At 41.1% G+C, this 20,407-nt stretch overlaps 1 protein-coding gene across 2 annotated transcripts in view; it reads right to left on the bottom strand.

Moving 5' to 3' along the window:
• Positions 1-20,407, bottom strand: part of LOC109039896 (piwi-like protein Siwi) — a 65,547-nt gene that overhangs the window by 23,726 nt on the left and 21,414 nt on the right. The window contains exons 1-4 of one of the 2 annotated variants that reach the window (XM_019055608.2): positions 10,423-10,580; positions 8,634-8,787; positions 7,267-7,354; positions 3,419-3,568 (exon numbers count right to left, since the gene is read on the bottom strand). In XM_019055608.2, the coding sequence (XP_018911153.2) occupies positions 3,419-3,568; positions 7,267-7,354; positions 8,634-8,783 (388 nt within the window). In that variant the 5' untranslated portion in view covers positions 8,784-8,787; positions 10,423-10,580. Of the gene's footprint in view, positions 1-3,418; positions 3,569-7,266; positions 7,355-8,633; positions 8,788-10,422; positions 10,581-20,407 lie in introns of those variants that run through there. The other variant, XM_019055609.2, reaches the window with a different exon arrangement.

Genomic DNA, 20,407 nt, shown 5'->3' with positions numbered 1-20,407 from the left:
ATCTGAAAAGAGATGGCTTATCTAGAGACAATTGTCCGTCGATAGCCGCAAAAATCATTAATATCGGCCCGGTAGAACGCTGGAACTAAGCGTCACCAGTTACGCAAAATTAGGAGGTCTTGGAGCTTATATATATGATAATTGGATAAATTCAAAATTCAAAGCCAACTAAGTCTATTCCTGTAAAGGCTTTAATGCTACATGATGAAGGAAGAAAAGACAAATGTTGAATTATTCCTCTTTTGTCGTTTAAAATAAAGAAGGAATTCAGGAACTCAGGAATCGTGGAAGTAAACATTGGTCTGAAAAAGAATTAATTCTCTTGAATAGGGAAAATTGCTTGGCGTATAGTGGGAAGAAAAATGGGACAGTTCATATCATTTATTGAATTGAAAAGGAAGAAATTGAGTTAGAAGTTCAGATCAAAAAGTAATATTAATCAGTATGAGCAAAAATACATACTCAGAGAAGATTTGGGTTAGGAACATGTTTCTTGGTTGAGGTTGTTGAGGTCCTTGTCGCGGATATTGTCGACGCTGCGCTACGCGGGGCCGCGGCGGGAGGACGGGCGCGCTGAATCCGCTGTAACAAGCGGAATTGGACAGAGACGGCCGATCTTCTTCATCACACGGTCGCGGAATGATCGCGACGTAGCGCGGTATCGCTCATCACGGTATGCAATTGTTCATACGCGAAAATTCCCTAAAAGCGTATTTTGGTTGATGATCGGTCGAACCAAAATGGGTGGATCATGCTATTTTCGTATTTTGCTTTGACGCGATCAAACTTTTTCGGGACTCACCAGACAGATGGACGGTGGAATTCTTGCAAACGTTGGAGCCAAAAGTGAACCCTACAAAAAGTAGGATCATGAGTAACCCCGATGTGAATGATGGCATTCAACAAGCATCAATGCCGAATGCCTAACCTCTAAATATATTAGAAAGACCGCCAAACGCCAAACCTGTCATTTGTTAGTTTAAACGTTTAATTTTTCTGTGTTTAATAATTAAAATAATAATTTCTAGTCTGGTTTAATTATGAGCAGCGACAACTCGTATAGGCCGATAATAGGCCCGACCGGCAAGATTTCGGTAAAGGATGGTCAGTTACTATTCGCCAATGTAGTTAGTAAGTACAGTCATGTCATTCATTTATAATTTCTAGACTTAATTTTTTAGCAGATAAAGCCATGAGTCAATTCTGAAATTAGCTTTTGTCAGACTTTTCATATTTCCCGCCCTCTCCAAAGAACCGGGGTGACTTTTTCGTATTTTCTTATGATCCGGGCAACTCTTCGCAACTCATCTCTGATTGGTCGGATTCTGACGACTGCTTTCAACAACAACAACGCCCTGGTTTGCTCTACCGCGGCACTTTTGCTCGACCGATCATCAACCAAAATACGCTTTAACCAGTCACGAGAATCCCTGACTTTTCCCGGTAGTTCAAAATTCCCCGACTTTTCCCTAATTTCCCGGTTTTCCCTGATGCTTGCCACCCTGCCACCTCTTACAGAAATCTTGCTTATCTGCAGCAGTGTTCGAAACTCACCTTTGAGTTTCAGGAGCCATGTGGCACATCAAGCTCGATTTTTAGGGGCCAAATTGACTTTAGGCCGATAAGCCACGGTCCGTTTAGTGAAAATTTAGACGCAAGATGTTTTAGTTACAAAACTAGTGACAGTAACTTGAGGGAAATTTCGAAAAATCACCAAACAGAAAAATTAGAATTGTTTTAGGAGGAGGGGCAATTTTAGGGGGCCACGTTGGCGCATAGCCTTCTTTTTTTAGGCACCATGACCGATATCTTAGGCGCATGTGAGTTTTGAACACTGATCTGAAGGTACTGGAAAAACTAAAATCATTCTTCGCTTCAGCAGCAAATACATAGTAGGTGGGAGTATTGGAGTAGCTCTATTAGACACGTAGGAAAATTTTTTTCACTCATGTCATTTCAAGAATAAGGGATGGGCTCAAAATAATGGAGCATGAGGGAAAGAAGGCATTTTTAGCAGTGTGTTCTTGAGAATTTGGATTCGAAAAATCAGAAAATGACACTGGTTTCCTCAAACATGGATACAGTTTTTGAAAAACCAAGACATTACCTGGAAAAACCAGATCTTTAATAGAAAAATTCCCATTTTCCGGAACAAAAACTTGAAACAGAACAAATTTTGTCCAGAAAATCTGAGTTCTTTATCAAAACCATAGCTAGAAATTTAATTACTAAGACTTTTTAACTTGATTAGGACATAAAATGATTTGTTGACCAAAATGGTGATCACAAAATCTCAAATCCTCTGCTTCTCAGGAGTTGGACTCAGAATTTATCCTGACTTCACGTGAGAATAAAAAAAAAAGGATAGAATTCAACATTAAAACCATCATTCTAAGGAACTAAAATTTAAAATTGGTGGCAGTTTTTAGAATTTTTCAGTTGAAAAACCATGACATTTGGAGTTCAGGGTGACTCTTGGTATTTCGATACAAACTGAACTTTCAGTAGAGAATTCTTGTCTTGAGTATTTAGTCACTCATACTCTCACACTCATCTGCGCTGAACTGTCAAATTGGTCCTATAATAAAAGCTAGGGACACTTCCTTGTGAGGCTTCCATGGAACTTCAGATAACCACCCTTGGTTTCCACCCAATGTGGTTTTGACCACAATAATACCACCAGAGAAATTGTATGCACTTTGTTTTGTTTTGACAACTAAACCAAGCATGTTTGGACGGAGCAGTTCTCACCTGTGAAATTGCAGGTCAGCATCTAGGTACCGTCAACAGAGGCACTCTGAATGTTTCTTCAGAAAAAAGGAAGATAAGAACTCGTGCATGCAATCTTCAAACATTATGATGTAGTGAATACATTTTGCTAGCTCCTTTCAATAGTTCTTAGTTTATTAGAGGCGCTGACAGGAAAATATTAGAAACTCTGATAATAGTTATGACTTCATTGAATAGAGAGTCAGAAATATTTCAGGGCACCAAGTCCCACGCCTGCTGATAACTGTCACATTTCATGGACAGGCATGAAGGACAAGGCAACAAAGCAAGATATGAATGCTTGATACTCTGACACACTCATCAAGTAATACCATATTTGTATCCCCCGAAAAATACAGAGGAAGAGGGCGAGGGGGGATGGATGCCCTCAGCTCTCATAATCATCAATCTTTAGGACCACTTCCAACGTTTGAGCACTTCGCAACCTCACACTCCAGGAAAAGGAGAAAAAATGATTGGGAGGGCAGAATTGCAGGATATGGAGCAGTGGAGAAGAGAGTGGAAATCCCAAGTTATCTCACATCGGACTTCCTTCATGATTTATGTTCACATCATTGGGCATCAACTAAGGAGACAAGGCAGGCAATGCACCCCTGATGGGGTTGCACTAGTATTTTCAGAAACGTACCTTGTTTTGTTGCCAAAGTCTTGTTTCTTGTTTGTAGAAGCTCAGCAGGGACGTAGCTTGAGTCTATTTGGCGACGCCCTCGCATAGCACCACGACCAATCGGGTTGCCGCCATTGCCATTACCTGTTGTTGAGCCGCTGGTTGCAGAACCTGAAAAAATATAGAGGATTCATAAAATAAAGCATCAGAGAAGAAAATATGAACTAATTGAAGTTGGAAAAACAAGAAAGTAAATAAATAATTCGAAAGTACAACTATGAACTAAGTGATACAATTCACAAATGGAACCGCAACATATAAAAAAAATGATTAAAGAGGTGAACGCGGCAATTCCTGTGGGAATTTGGATTACATTCACCCCCCCTATCCTTCATATATAGAAATTGTAAGTAGCCTATCTATCTTCTTGTACTTGTCGATTCTTCCAAATTCAATGGGTCTATTAAGTCATTAGTAAAATTTTTTTTCAGTCTATAAAAAGTATTGAACTAAGTTGCTTGTAGGTCTAGATTCCCCAAAGTTTTGGACAACAGCAATCAGGAGAAAAATCCACTTGAGGATGCAAAAAATTAGGGTGGCTGAAAAAGCGATTAGAGTTCCATGCTTAATGCTGTAAAATTTACTTGCCATGATCAATAAAGCAGCAGAATCCATTAAGGAAGAATGTACAGCAGAATTGCAATGTGATATTTATCAGTTTGAGACAGTAAGTTAAGGCCCTGTGATTTCATCGAGTTCAGCTTTCAGCTAATTTACTTACTGGATTTCCCCATGGCCATGATCCATGCCTTCAGAATGTTTTTATCGTCTCAAGTACAATTAGAACAGCGTTCAGGAGAAAAGACCAAGCCTAAGACAGTGTTTTTAAGATTGTGCAACTACCTTCTTCGGGAAAATGCCTTTGCATTTGAATACAACAGATTTGATTTTCCCTCTGGAAACTGTTAGTAGAGGGTCAAACCTGACACAATCCTGTAAGTTTCATTGTTGCACATGCATTATATTATCTTTACAGTATGACAGTTGTACAATTTTGAAATCACTGCAATGGACAATTCCTTCCTGCTCAACACTGTCGGTTGGTATGCTATTTTGACACCCCAAACTTCACCTATCCTCAAGTGAGATTTCAACAACGATTCATACAGAAGAGTCAAGGTACTTGATTGTGTACAGTTTTCCTACTTATATAATTTCCCCATTCCCCGACTTTACATCTCTTACTTGCCTTGACTTTTATCCACTGACCTATCAACGAAACTTTCATTCAGATTTTTTACTTTAAATTACTGATTTTTTACTGATCTTTGAACGGAATTTCCACTTCCAGACTTTTAGGGATTCAAATTATGGAAAAGATCAATCGGAAAGTGTTTGCACTCTCTTGAATGCCAATGGATGAGGTTGATGAGCCAATGCGCTACTTATGAAAGTCTCTGTTGGGTACCTTGGTAGTCGTGGCCACCATTTTCCATTGAAGATGCAAGAATTTTAGGTTTGATAGTGGCAATGAATGAGATCGTTCAAACGTGTTTTACAAGACCATGCAAGATTTTTATTTCTCCACAGGAGATTTTTGCTCTGCACATCATTTTTTGGGTACCAAAAAATGTGGGAGACAATCCTTGCAGCCCAAATTTTCCGGAGCTCAAAAGACCCAATGAATTAAACCTCTAAACAGCTGCAAATAGATCGTATTCGATACATCAAACGGGTGAGATTGTATCGATATCGATTGGTTCTAAACATAAACATAGCCTCAAAAGTAAATTCAGAAATCTGAGAGAACGGATCTTTTGAAACAGATTTTTTATTCTTTTGAGTACCAAATGTCAAAGCAAAGTGAAATTGTCAGGAAATTTCGCATTTTCAGCTTTTCCAATTAAAATCCTTACAGTTTGGTTTGAGGTTATGTTCTATTGCTTTGGACCAAACGATACATCGAACCGTTATAGAATACGGTCTATAGCTCGACTAGATAAAAGAGGTAAGATTTTGATTCGCACTGGTGTGGGGCATCACAACCAGCCATACTGTCTCCTTGTTGCATAACAGTGAAACAGGGAAGATGAAACCCTGACACTTAGGAACTGAACAATTGTGAATTTTGATGTATTCCTTTTTTCGATTCTTGAAACAACTAGAAGTTTCAAGAATAGTTCAAAGGAAAAATACTCCTCATAAGACAATGACAACTTGACCAGAAAGTATGAGTTGTAATCTACAGGTAAGTAAACTTAGCAAATTTTTGCAATAATATAAGCAAAATTTCAAGAGGAGAACCGAAGTAATAACAGAAGTCGGACGAGCTTGCAAAAATGTGCTTTCAATTTGAATTAGATGGCAGCCTCAGAATTTTCTCACTGATAGGCCTTGGTTTCCAAAAGCCATGCCAAACATGAGTCAAAATTTCTAGATCAGTTACTGGGTAGTGATATTTTTTTTTCCAAGTGGGGATTAAAAACTGCTGATATTCCCTCTTGGCCAACAAATTGAGGATTCGTGAACAGAGAAGGTAAAGTATGCAAGCATATTTTTAGAAGAGAGACTTAAACACAGGAGCTGAGCCAACAGCAGTAGAGGAGCATGATAAAAGGAAGACTGGAATGTTTGTTTCAACTGAGATTGAGGAGACAGACCAATGCAAACCCTGTTTCCTCACCGATTACAGTGAGAGTTTCTTTTCTTCCAATATTTAAATTTCAAAGTAATCATTAGCTTCAAAACATGATAAGGAAGTGAGCATGGATACTCGCTACTGACGTAGAACATTTCAAGATGAATCCTGGATAATGGGCCTGTTGCAAACTTTTGCTGGAGCAAAAATAAGAGTGGTTTCTTATAGATAATGCCTAAAAAATCACAATGAGCGCATCGGCAAAGTCTGAAATGCACTCATAACTTCACAGTCTGCGTAAGAAATTTGCGGTTTTTTGAGCTTCCTGTTACAAAAATGATACTACGGCACAGGTGAACATTTTGTAAGAGGAGTCGTTCCATCGTCAACAATACTCATCATGGCCAACGCCAATCCGCCAAAACACGTGTGATGGGACGAGATAACACCTGAACTGGATTAGACCAGAGAACAAACGGTGTGTTAACGTTCATATTTTCCACGCCCGAATTGATTGACCTTGAACTCTCCTCGAATTACGCGCAAGCGTCGGCCATGATGAATATCGCCGACGATGGAGCGACTCCTCTAACAAAATGTTCACCTGTGCCGTAGTATTGTTTTTGAAGCGGGAAGCTTAAAAAAATGCAAATTACTTTGCCGAAGCGCTCATCGAGATTTTTGAGGCATTATCTATAAGAAACAACTCTTATTTCTGCTCTAGCAAAAGTTTGCAACAGGCTCATTGTGGGCTAGATTGCTACTAGGACTATCTGACAGGCATACCGCGAAACTCACGATGTTGCCAAAAATGAGTTCAAGATTTCGTTCCATTCTACAGTATAAAATATTCAGGCTGATGTTCCAAGTTTTGGCCAACTCTGCATGGGAGCGCTGTAGTGATGCTGATATTCATGAAGAAAATTGCAAATCAGACCTCAAATTAATACAAATGGCAAAGTTTTTTCTTCATCTCGCAAAATTGTCAGCCAGCAGATAGGTGGTTTAGCTCCTCTGCCATCGTGTGCATTTTTTGGGTGTAGCTTTTTTCTCAGGACACTGTTATATAGGAATTATTTAATAGTCTACCTTTGAGGTGTAAACACTTAAACCATAGACCAAGAAAAGTAGACTTGGTGCTTGAGGACATTTCTTTTGTAGACCAACTTAGTCGATATACCCATGCCAGAAATAGCAGAAAAGAAGGAACAAGTAAGAGCTGAAAACTCACCAACACTTAGTTGGCCCATGCCACTTGTGATGCCTTGTGCAGCATCTTTTTCGACAGTTCTAGCGCCAGCTCGACCAGCTACTGTGGGCTGTAAAAGGATAAAAAAATAAAATATCAAGTGACAATATCAAGTAAAGGAGACAAATGTAGGGTGCACGACTTTGTTTGAATTAATCATGAACTAACCTCTGGTGAGAATGTTTTGAGATCCTATTATGTGCTCATTACATAGAAATCGATTTAAGATGTTTCGCGAAACAGGATTTCAACACTTAATAACATACGGAACATAGAAGTGGGGAAACTTTCAAACCATGTATTTCAACTTGCAACACAGCAGGCTTCCAGACATACTTAATGACTTATATAAAAGAAACTTATCAGTGGCAATTCTACAAAACGGTCGTAACTTATATGTTTGAAGAAAGTTTTGTAAAAGTGTCAAAAAATTAAGTTGATTCATTCTTCTCTAAAAGATTAATTAGGAGCAGAGATTATCAAATATCGCAAATGAGATATGTGGTTCAGGAGTTTCCCCGTCCATATACATCAATTGACTTTCTGATAGGATTTAGTTTCTGCTTTTTAAAATAATGTTTCATTACTTGCCAAAACGATTCAAATAACTGATTGAAACATCTCATTGAACACAAAAGATAGGGGGCCAATGGTACTTCCATTGCTTCACCAGCACTTCCCTTCAACTACTTCGAGATGTCTACACCTTCTTCCTACAATGCAGAAACTTCCCGACTGTTGGACCCATCAGGAAAGCAGAAAGTTACAACATGCTGACCATATGTCTAACGGTTGCACATCCCATTTTCTTCACAACGTTGGATTTCAGATTGAGGCTAACGACCCGATTTCATGGTTGAATGACCAAATTACCTCAAAATTTGTAAAGTATAGAGTTTCAGGGGTGATCATTCTTAAAGGTTGCCTCACAACCCAAAATTTGCCTAACCTTTGCCACAATCCTCAGATTGCAAGATGAGCGTAATCTGCACTCCTGAGATTAGATCAATCGGAAGGGCCACAAAAATGGAGGGGCCCCTGGCACAGGTTGAAAAAACTGATTAATATCAAAATTGGGGAAGCACAAAAAGGAACCATGAGAATTGGACAGACACGTTAGATCGGCATGGAAATACAAGCACCATTTGTGAAGTGGCAGCTATTCATGTTCGGCAGAAAAAGAGGACACCACTTCGAAATTGTTGCAGAAAACAGGACACTTAAAAAGGAATGGCCAGTGTAAACTATGGGAAATCTCTGCATGTCTTGTGTCTTCGCATTCTAGAACAGTTTACTCGTATAATATTCTTCCGTGTTCTCCTTCTCCCAGCCAAGATAAGAAAAATTACCTGAGGCGGGGCTGTACTTGGACCAGGACCGCTAGCAGGTGGTCCAGGTCGCCTTGGCTCGGTTCCTCTGCCTTGCGTTTGTGGAGGTGGCTTGCCCCGGGCAGTGGCCCGTGCCCGCCCTCTTCCAGCAGGTGCCTGTGGCTGCGACATTTTTCTGAAACATACAGAGGCGAACTATTAATGATCATAAAAAACAACTGAACAGGAACTATACCAAGCCCATCAATGTATGGTGGTGTTAGGCAAGCAGCAGTAAATCTCATGAGTAAAAACTGGTGAAATTTCCAGTGCACACAGTAGTATGAAATCAGCATATTCAACTTAACCAAGAAAAATGTTTTAAGTCGAGTTGATAGTAATACAAAATCGAAACATAGCTTTGGTTTTCGAAGCTTGACACTTTGCCGCCCGTCAAACTGAAAGGATTCTTATCAAGATTTTCATGAAGAGCAACTCTTCCTTTAAAAACCGTGCATTTCATTATGTGTGTAAGTGAAAAATTGAAGGAAAGATGGCAATTTGAAAAAAAAAGTAACATCCGCTTTTTTCTTAATGCATGAAACAAGTCTCCAGGAGGGGTAGAGCTTGTGAAACGACTGAAATGAACCAAAAGTAAGTAAATGCTGAGTCATTAAATACAATTGAACAAATAACTAAATCGTTGTTACCTCAAAGACAAAAATGAGGAGCAAATTACAAAATCAATTAAAAAATAAAGAATTCTGGCGAGCCAGTCTCGCTAAGTATCATTTGAGTGTCAGCTGCAGCCCATGGCCAGTGTGCAGGCAGTTATCGCAAGTGCGTTCGAATCTCCACAGTGTCCTGCCATTCCAGCAAGGGAGGATGGTGGAATTTTCATAACCGCTGTTTACACCAATGACACTGTTTACAGTTCATATAAACGCAGTTCGCCGAAAGAAATTGCGTTGGAAGTCTGAAACTTAGCACAAGCATTCTAGGAGGCTCCAGAATTGAGCGTTCTCCCTAAGAATTGCAGATCAGCAGCCGCTATAGTTATGTATGGGTCCTCATGTGCATGAAATTATTACATTGGGATTCGGTAGGTATGATTTAAAACAAATTGGCTCGAAGAGGCTTCTGGATTACTAACCTAACCTGTCTTCATCGACAAGGTTAGAAATGGCATAGGCATGATTTAGAAGGAAATGCGACTTCTTAAAGGAACCGAGAAGGAATAGAATAGAATATAGACGGTACGTATGAAAGGAGAACTGTGTGTACCTTCAGACATGAGTGATTGTCACTAAACCATCCCCTCCATGCGTTCATATATATTTATCAACAACAAAAGTAGGCCAACAACTGAGGCCTAAAGAGGTGGTGTGAAAGGTAATCGTGAAAAAACTTGGCTCCAGCAACGAAAAATTAGCAAAATGCTATACGAAGTAAAATTTTACATCAAAGAGGACCAACATATGCAGTATCGGGCGGCTGGAGATTAATTTGAACCTTCTTCTGTCACGGATTCATCTCGTGGCAACGAAAGGCACGACACCGTAAGTACGTGGTGGCGTAGAAATTTCAAGCCCTGAGTGTCAAAACTTCTTAATAATAAGAGCAAGATTAGCAGGGTTAGAAAGTTCACGGAAAAATAAACAAAACAAATGAGGAGTGAGGGGAGAATTTGAGCGGGCCAAACTTTCCAGGCCTACGGAAATGAGGGCTCGAGGACAGAAGTGGTTTACGACCATGACACGGATTCAGCAAGATATACTTGATAAAGATGAGAGAAATTTGAACAATCAGCAATGTAGAAGATAACACTTACCAATTGAATAAGTAATTCCTAGATACTGTCCATTGACAAATTGAAATGAGAAAGAGCAAACACGATCGTACTCGTGCAGTCTGCCGCGGGGAATGTGGAAAACGAACAATGAAAATGGCGCCCGTGCCGTGAGGCCGTGACGACAATCGACAATCCTCTCTTCACATCTGCTCTGCTAGCCAATGTTGCCGGTGTTCTATATAAATCGTGCGCCATTGTTGCCATAATGGAATAAAGAATGACTTAATGTGGGTTTGGACTTTGGATTGGAAACAGAGAGGGAGAATTTCATGAAATTTATTCGTGTTAAATATCATGCGTGAAAATTTTGGGGATGCATCCAGGAATTTTTTTTTTTTTTTGAGCTTCAAATAGCCCTCGAGGGCTAATCCCATTCAATTCAGGCTACCAACCCTACTTGCCCTAACCTATTTCATAATCCAAATTCCCTAGTCTAGGATGCCAAGAAACGCCTAGAAACAGTGATTCAAAATTTTGAAATTTTTTTCCCCAAGCCTAAAACTTTCGCGCGTTGCAAATGTTTTCGTTTAGTTTAAGTAAAGGTTATTAGGTTGGGGCTATGAGGTTGGGGTTTTTCTCTCTTTTTACCCCCCCCCCCCCCTTTGTGTCTGGCACCTTCAGTAGAGTAGCATATTACTGCAGCCAGCATCAACAGAAAGACCATCTGAAACGCTTTCAGACCTCCAAAGGTTTAATTAATAAATCTAAAAAAAATTAATTTTCAACTTTTGTGAAATTTATTTGAGCCTTAAGAAATTTCACTTTCCATCTCTGATTGGAAGACATAACGCGTTTGCGGTGTCTGAAAATCTCCGCCTCTGTGTTATTTTTTTAAAGGAGAACACATTGTCATCATTCCTTGAAGTTTATGCAGAGTTTTCTTCGGTGAGAGAAGAAAAATCACGGCAGTTTTAAAGAATTGCCGCAAAGTAGTTTTCCGTTTAAAAAATAAAGTATGACAGGAAGTCGCAACCCGAGTTAGGTGATCGCCGACCTACACCGTCGATATGTGATTGCGGACTTACACTTACGCCGTCGATAACGTCTGTTTGGTTTAAAAACGCACATATTTATTTGGTTTTAAAACACTTCAGCTGTTAAAATTAGTAATAAAAAACCTTCAAACATCCCTCGTTAATTGTTTAATTGACGTTTACTAAAGAAATAAAAACAAAAAAAAAATATTAGCACAAGCGCCATGAGATCTCAAAACAGAATGTTACAAGCGCCAGAATGGACTCTGATATCCTCGGAAAACTGCCTCCGCTGGGAAAATACTACTGTGTAGGGAATTATCATTTCATATAGAGTAAGGTATCATTAGAATGTTGCTGATGACCAACCTCGAGATTGGTTTGGCCTAACAAGTAGGGGACAGTTATTACATTAAATAAAAAACAATAGACATATAGGTGCCTTATCTCCGGTAGTTACGAAAAAATACGGTCCAACCCCCGCCGGCCATGCTCGCAAGCAAAGGGACCAAACCTGTTCGATTAAGTCTTCCTTCGAACTTACAACAATGGACGACTTTAAAATATCTATCATAGATGATCCAAAGTAGTTATAGTCCGGCTATAGTGCTGACGCGGGTAGGGTCAGTGCAAGAATACATACAGGGTGATCCAGACCACCCGTCCACTATCTTTTTCTCGAAAACGGCGGAGAATTGAGCTTCGGGACAAAAACTTTCATGGGGTAAATCGACCCCAAGGAATCAAATGAAAATATTTTCAGCCCCCCAAAATGGCCACTTGGGGGAGGTTTTTTTTTTTGGGGGGGGGGGACCCCCGTTTCTCGCGATTTTTAAATGGGAAGGGTATGTTTTGACTTTGGATTCGGAATCTACGATAAAAAATTAGAACATTTCATTCTTTGCACTTTTTCCCTGAACCCCCACTTTTTGGAGTTATGGGGCATTTTTGGGGCAATTTTCAATTCGAAGATGTAAGCGGCCAAATCATCCAAATTTCAAAATCTAACAATCTCCTGAGAGGAGAGGTCAATACCTTTTTATTGATGTGCCACATGACCCCTGTTGCTCCAAAATTTTGGGGGGCACGACCCCCCAAAAATTGTGGGGCTTTGGAGGGCCGTAAGTCGAAAATGTCAAAAGGCAAGGGTAAGTTTTGACTTCAGCATTTGGATTCTACGCGAAAAGTTACGTAGAATTGCGAAGAAAAAGGTAAGGAACAATCCGTGCCAGGCTTACGGTTAGTTACCGAGGTCGCGGAGTCGCGGACAAGGGTGCCGCCTGACGCGGGGTTGAAAAGGTAAAAAGGTGCTAAAAGGAAAAGATAAAAAGATGGAAAAGTGAGACAGGCGCTAGGCTAGTGATGAATAGAGCTGGAAATGAAGAGGAAACATGGCATGGCACCGTACTTTGTAAGGTATAGGAACACTAGAGCTACTGAAGGAAAAAATAGGTTGGTTCGGGCAAAATGCTCTGCATTTTCGAGAAATCGTGACCCCACGTTATCTCCCATGACACTCGGTCCCTTTTTTTCGGTCCGTTTTGGGGGTGCTTCTGGTAGCTACACGGTAGAGTACCTATATTGAGAGAGTATGGCCACTGGGCCCCATGGAGAGGCTTAGGACCCAAAAATGGCGGTGCTTTGTTTTGGTTTTTGTGGATGGGAGGGGGGTCATTGCCAACTTTTGACGGTTATCACCAACCGCACTTGCTGCCAACCTTACTACATCTCAGATAATTTTTCTCAAAAATTGCACACGATTAGTCTTAAAAATATGTAAAGATGTCGCAATAGTGCATTTGAGTAAATTTCTCGTTACGATCAGCAAAGAAAACTACATTTTGAGTCATTTTGCATTACATTAATTTATGGCGTCCGCCATTTTTGGGTCCTAAGGGCTCCATTTAGCCTAAGATGGCTTAGCCAATCAGAGGTGGTAACCCCAGTGGCCATACTCTCTCAATATAGGTACTCTACTACACGGATGCGGGGAAAGGAACAGACGTGACAAATAAACCGCGATGGAAAAGACGAAACCGAAATCCGATGGACGCAGCACCGACGCGACGCATCAGGCGCAAGTGGACCTGCAGTTCGATTGTCGAATCGATTTCAAGGAGCCTTGATTCATGGATCCCTATCTAGCAAGTTATTTATCGACGCAATTCATTCGACACGGTTGCCACAGAATTCAAAAAGTGAAATTGCCTGACATTTCCCTGACACATTTTATTTACTTACATCCATCTATTTATCTATCTATTCATTTATTTATCTATCTATTTATCTATATATTTGTTCCATTCTCTTATATGTACAAAGATATACGGAGAACACACCTTAAAGACTCGGTTTCTACTTGACTGAAATAAGGGTCTGGATCCAATTACAATTTAAAAAGAACAAGAAACCAAAACAATAATACCAAACAATTGCTCATAAAAGAAGTATGAATGACTTTAAGATTAAAATATTTACGTGTGCCTACCTATGAGAACATAACGAAATAGAATTAAAAATTGAAATTTTGCAAAAAGTACCATAAAGAAAAACCCGTAAAGGAAGAAAACAAGAGTACCAAAAAAACAGAAAAATATAGATGATGGGAACCCCCATTTTGGTGAAATTCCCTGACAATTGAAGATGTGACGGATGGTTTAGAAGGCATAATTAAAAATAGTTTTCGGGCATTTCTTGTTCAAAATCTTAAACCCATTCTAGAAAGCAAATGAAGGTGATTAAGCAAATTTTCCCTGACATTTCCGTCATTTTCCCTGACATTTCCAGGTTTTCGCTGACTGCGGCAACCCTGATTCGATGAAACCCAGACGCGAGTTGGAGAATTTGACGATGTTGACAAACACGGGCTGAAACTGAACTTCAGCTCGTTGAGGTTGCTGTCGCTGGAGTTGACGACCAAACACTTATCAGCTCTCTGTTTCGAGATGGATTTCACCGATAGACCGCAAACAAGCGACATACAACTCGCAACTTGTACCGAAGGGGTCGATCGTAAAAAATAATCACATCGGGAGGCACCCTAACTCCACCCCACACCCCTCCCTCCCTTCTCTCGAGCCAGAGCCACGCACTCGCTACGCGTCAAGACACAATTCGAGCGATGATTGCACACGCGAGATTTGAGCGACAGTAAATAAAATTTGAATGTTTGAGCCGTGCAAAACGAATTCCTCTCCGGGTTTCATGAACCGGAAAATTGGAAATACTAATCGTACTTCAAAATATCATTATTTTAACTAACAATGAGTCACAGTATTACGAAATTTGGACTTCGCTTGCACGGGTTCGACTCGTACGGAGCACCATCACCGCAGGGTAATTTAAAATTAATGAGGTGGGGGGGGGGGGGTGCCCCCCTGATAACAGAGGCTGGACTTGATAACGCACACACTCACGTGATTTCCGCCGCACAGAGATCCGAGAGACAACATTCCCGATTCGGGGATTCAGAAAGGAGCGGCTGTGTTCACGTATATTTCATTTTAAAACTTGTAGTTTGGTCAACCTCACGATGAGAACATCTCAAAATTGCTCCTGAAACGACTCGTTGTTTCTAAATTTTCCGGGAGAGCCACCCTGGACCTCCCGCCCCTTTGACACTGAGGAAACCTCTCGAATCCTCCTTAGGAACTGGGGGAATCCCGCAGATCCTCCTTCAGGTGATCCGTCAAGCTCGAGCAGCATGGTCGAAGTGGCATGCGATATATCGCATAGATAGAGTAAACACTCTCGGCAGATTTTGAATTTTTAGCAAAAAAAGGGACGATAGCCCCTGCGCATGAGCCTAAAGAAGCATTCTAAACCCCAAAATCGACAAAATTCAGAGAAATGACAGCAGAATCAAGTGTTCGGAAAAAACCTCGCATTCGTCACAGAAACCGATGGCTGAATCGAATGCGAGGTTTTGTCCGAACACTATTCTGCTTTCATTCCTCTGAATTTTGCCGATTTTTGGGTTGAGAATGATTCATTGGGCTCATGCGCAGGGGTTATCGTCTTTCTTGTGCTAACAATTCAAAATCAGCCGAGATTTATGACCTATTCAATTCGATATGTCGCATGCCAGTTGGACCACGTCACTTGAGCTTGACGAATCACTTCAAGCGCGGGAGTGCGGGACTGGGCAAGCGCTCGGACTCGGTACGCTTGCCGAGTGAAGTTGGAGAAATGCCGCGCGGTAGTGATGGCGATATCAAATCGATTATTTTGGTAAATCGATTTTTTGGAAAAAATAATCGGAAAAATCGAATCGATTTTTGGTAGCCGATTTTTAATCGAAATCGATTTTTCGAGCAGAAATCGAATTATTGAAAAAAATCGAAATTTTCTACGTTAATGTGGCACAAAAAGGCCTAAATTCTGTGAAACCCGAGTTTTATTTCAAGGTTCAAATTTGTTTTTAGCGTTGAAGGTGGATTTTCATGTGTTTTAAAATCGATTTTTTCCATCCGATTTTAAAATCGAATCGATTTTCTACCGTAAATCAAATCGATTTCCCGAAATCGATTTATTCGAAAACATCGCCATCCCTACCGCGCGGAGAGCGGTCCGGTCGGCTTTGTAGACTAGAGGGGATTCTTTGCTGATTCTTCGAGAGAATCGCAGTGGGCGACGACGCGACGCGACGGCCGGCCCCCGCAAAAGGGAAGCAACGCACGGAGCGAACATGAGAACTCTTATCGGGAGACCCCGACTTCCTTGACGGTCATCAGACGGCATATTGGATTCGGGAGTGCGAACATGATTCCCTTTCGACGAGAATGCCTAAGCACCGATAGTGAAACAGACGGAAACTGCTATGATACACAGGTTTCAACCTGCAAGCGAAGGCACCCAAGTTGCCCAACTTCAGCACACTTGAAGGACACTCGACATGCCTCGTCTCGGTGTCGGTTTTTAGCGGTGCGGTGACGGGACAGGGCCGCATTTCATGTGAAAAGGGACCATGTGGGCCATGACCAATGGCGACGAGTATGGTCGTTTTTTCATTGGTCAGAGGAGTCAGCAAGAACATAACTACTTGCCACTTACTTTGGGTTTATCAAACCTGACCTAATTTGCAAAGATCGCTTCCCATGCCTAATGCTCGCCCCGACCCGGCATTCATCAGTCATCATTAGGCGAGAAAGTAGAATTAGGTCTCGATACACGATCGAATTCCCGAGCCAATTACCGTCAAAGTGTCGGGAGGCATCAGTCTTACAATCATTACTTTCCTCAGTTTTAAAATGATAACTTGGTAGAAATGTTTCGTGCGGCAGGAAAAGATGAATGATGGCACTCCATTCTGCCCAAAATTTGACGACCCGTCCAATTTTGATCAAAGAGGACTGTTGCGTGGTGACCATCAGTCATCAACTGGTCTACGTTGATCAGAATGGAGAATTTGCAAGGGTCTGAAATTTGATGAATTTCGTGTTTTAGTGGAATCTACGAAATGAACTGAACACGAATATACCCTTGATTTATAAATTGAGCAATTATTAGAGGAGATATGACAAAATAACCGATTCTGCTAAAATACATGTGTTTAAATGGGAAATGCCGCCAGATGACGTCATAAGGCGGCACATTTTCTCACTTTTAAATCAATTTTTCTCCAATTTCTCATCTCCAAAAAAAAATTATGAAAAATACTGCAAACTCAGCTCATTAGGCACTTTAAGATGAACCAATACAATTTTTGGGTGCAAATCCTCCATTGATCAGGAATTTGATCGTGTATCCAGACCTGAACTAACGGCTACCTCGCCCAACTAAACAGCTTAGGTTATTGTTTCGGTGTGATTTTAAGCACGGACAGTTTATTCAGTTGGTTTTATATTTGTCCCGTCTGCAGAATAATGCAAGAGACCCATTTCATCGCTTGAAATTCGGCAACATCTTCGACTTGCGGGGAACGTCCGACGCAAACCTCCTCCAGATTCGATTGTCGATTGGCCAAGTGGCGCTGCGCACAGTGGCCCAAGTCCATAGAGTACATAGAGTCGTAATGTAAATGGGAGAGCTGGCGCCATGTTCTGCTCGACGAGTTCCGAACCCGGTGTGCGCCGAGTTCGGGTCACTTTTTCGATACATGATCGATCCAAAATGACGGTATGGAATACGTGGTGATTCCTATCTTCTTTGTTTACATCGGATGGCCGGGTACCCGTGTATCGCAAGAAATCGATTATGTATCGAAAAAGTGACCCGGCGTCACACAGGAGTCTTGGAATTCGGGTCCTGGAAAATTCTTAAAAGTGGCGCCAGCTCACCCACTTACATTACGACTCTATGTACTCTATGCCCAAATCACCGTGAGTGGACCGAGATGATGTGGAGAAAGCTCATATCTTTCATTAATACGAAACATGAAAAAGCGAAAGAGAATCAATGTGTCATCTTGTGAATTTCTTCCGAGAGTCAACCTATAAAAGTAATAATGCGAGGAAACAAAAAGAAATTGCAATAATTGTCAAAAATTTCGTTACCGACCTATCTCAAGCTACAATTTATCTTCATAGGGAGGGAGAGTACGGACATGGGTAAATCGTCGCCTCTCTGACGTAATCTCAATTTCAACGTGAACCCTGGTTTACATACAAAGTCATGCTTTCCAGACCTCATCCCAAAATCGATATACGCCCGATATATCGATATAAGAGGAGCGACGAAATGTGGAGCTCTCAGGGCCCAAAAGAACAGCCGACAACGATGTTCTTAAAGAAGCGCTCAACCGCAAAACTTAGTAAATGCATGCAGAAAATAAGTCGAATAGAAGATGCTTTGCCAACAACAGATCGAAACAATTTTCAGGGGGTTGCCACAGAATTTAGAAAGTTAAAGTCCCTGACATTTCCCTGATTTCCCTGACAGTTTGGTGGAATTCCCTGACAATTAAAGAGGTGACGGATGATTAAGAAGGAGGCATAATTGAAAATAGTTTTCAGGGAAAATTCGTTTTTCGAAACCTCCGACGCATTCTAGAAAGCAAATGAAGGTGATTTAAAATATATTCCCTGACATTTTCGTCATTTTCCCTGACATTTCCCGGTTTTCCCTGACTGTGGCAACCGTGAATTTGAAATGGAAATCACTCCGTATAATTTGAATTCCTAGATTAGCTGCCCTTTTGGACCCTAAGAGTTTCACCACCTATCCTCAAAATCATTGACATGTCCATGTCCATTCTCTCCCAGCCGCATTCCACAGTGCGGCGGCGAGCGTGCAAGGCTCATGGGTGAGACACGGCCATGAGTGCAACATTGTAGATGCATAAAATTACTCTGTCAGCAAATATAAGTGTCTCGAGAAGCGACAAGACGCCGGCCTGCGTCTTGAGTTCACGGTGCGTTGGCCACGTTTACACGATCTGCTATGAATATGCACTGGTCAACTTGCACTACCGGAATCCTCATTGTTTCACAGCTTGGGTGATTTTTAGTTAATCGCCGATTTCCCAATATTCAAGGACATTAAATAACTTAAATTGGAAAAATTAATCCAAGAGGATTTGTCAAGGCTTCGTGGGTCCCGAATGCCCCTCCAAAAACAATTTATGTGGAGGAAGGTCATGAAACGATCAGGGAAGAGTTAGGACCCGTTTCACATTACTTTTTTACTTTTGGTGTGTGTAGTTCCCTGTCCCGCGCATATGGCAAAAGAGGAAAAGTAATCTGAAACGGGCTCTAGGTTTGGGTACAATGCCGATTTTGTGAAAATCTCAAATGAAAAATCGACGCGAGCTGAAACTGTTCATCCAAAATTCACCCCGGAACGCTACTTGGAACGGGAGCAGGGTGTCTACTAAAACACGCTGCCCAAAATTCAGTACTTTTTCAGTACATTCCCATGAAATTCACTACTTTTTCAGTACCTTAATTGACGAGATTCGAAAAATTTCAAAAATTGGAATTTTTCGCTCAAATTGCGACAAAAATGAGAACAATTCCGGACCTTCTTGCGGAATTTCCGTGCTTTTTCAATACTTCCGGACCGCCTTTCGAGAATCAGTACTATTTCCAGACTTTCCGGACTTGTAGACGCCCTGGGGAGGGGGAGGCAAACAAAACAAACGTAATTTTTTGCAGACTTACATTACGAGTGCTACGCCTTGGGGGGAAAGTCAAAAATCCGATTTTCAGTGTTACAGATTTTATCAACGGCCTTTACCAATTCAATGCAGGATTCGGGATAGAAGGTAGGTACATTGTTTAAGAGGCTGAACACGAGTCATTCGAAGTGATGGCTCAAATAAAACCAAATACACGATCTTCCAGTGCGAAAGGCGGGTAGTCGAATGCGGCTAGGTTTTTAGAGTAAGCAAAATAAATCATAAATTAATTCGTTATCTATTGAATTGCCCGGTCATCCGGGAGGAGAGTATAACGAAACATTTTTATGACTTGACTCCTTTTGACCGCGTCAGCCGAAGATTTTTCGGTGCTAACGAATCAAAAGATCCAACGATCAGCGACATATTTGAAGAGAATAGAACTGCATATCCGAGAATCAGGTTTATAAGGCGCCCGGATAATTAATAACGGTCCTCCAAGTACCGGCGCCGGGTCGGAAGAAAGCGCTGAGCTCAGTGGTGTGACATGCTTTGCGATATATCGATTTATCTGCCATTTTAACCTATGAAAAGAGATCGAAAAACAGGGTGTTGGCAATGAACACCGTAGAGGTGTCGTCAGCTAAGTTGACGGTTGTTTACTTTCGGTTTGGAAGCGCCGACGACGATTTTGGGCCTATCCACAGACCCCTCGCTCGCTACTATCCATCTTGAAAACATCCGTCTTATGATCATATTGTAAACAAACTATGTTTCAGTTATGATTCACGACCTTTACGTGGTTGTAATTTCGTTGTAGCTGAAAAGTAGAGTTGTTCGATGTTTGAAAGTATTAAAAAACCAATTCAGGCTTGTGTTACTTTGCTAATCATTCATTACCGCGAGAGTCCGATGTTTTTGAGATGGATAGTAG

The sequence above is a fragment of the Bemisia tabaci genome, chromosome 3, assembly GCF_918797505.1.
Source record: "Bemisia tabaci chromosome 3, PGI_BMITA_v3".
NCBI classification, from domain to species: Eukaryota; Metazoa; Arthropoda; class Insecta; order Hemiptera; family Aleyrodidae; genus Bemisia; species Bemisia tabaci.
Note: the sequence above shows the minus strand (reverse complement) of the source record. Positions and strands in the feature narration are given on the sequence as shown.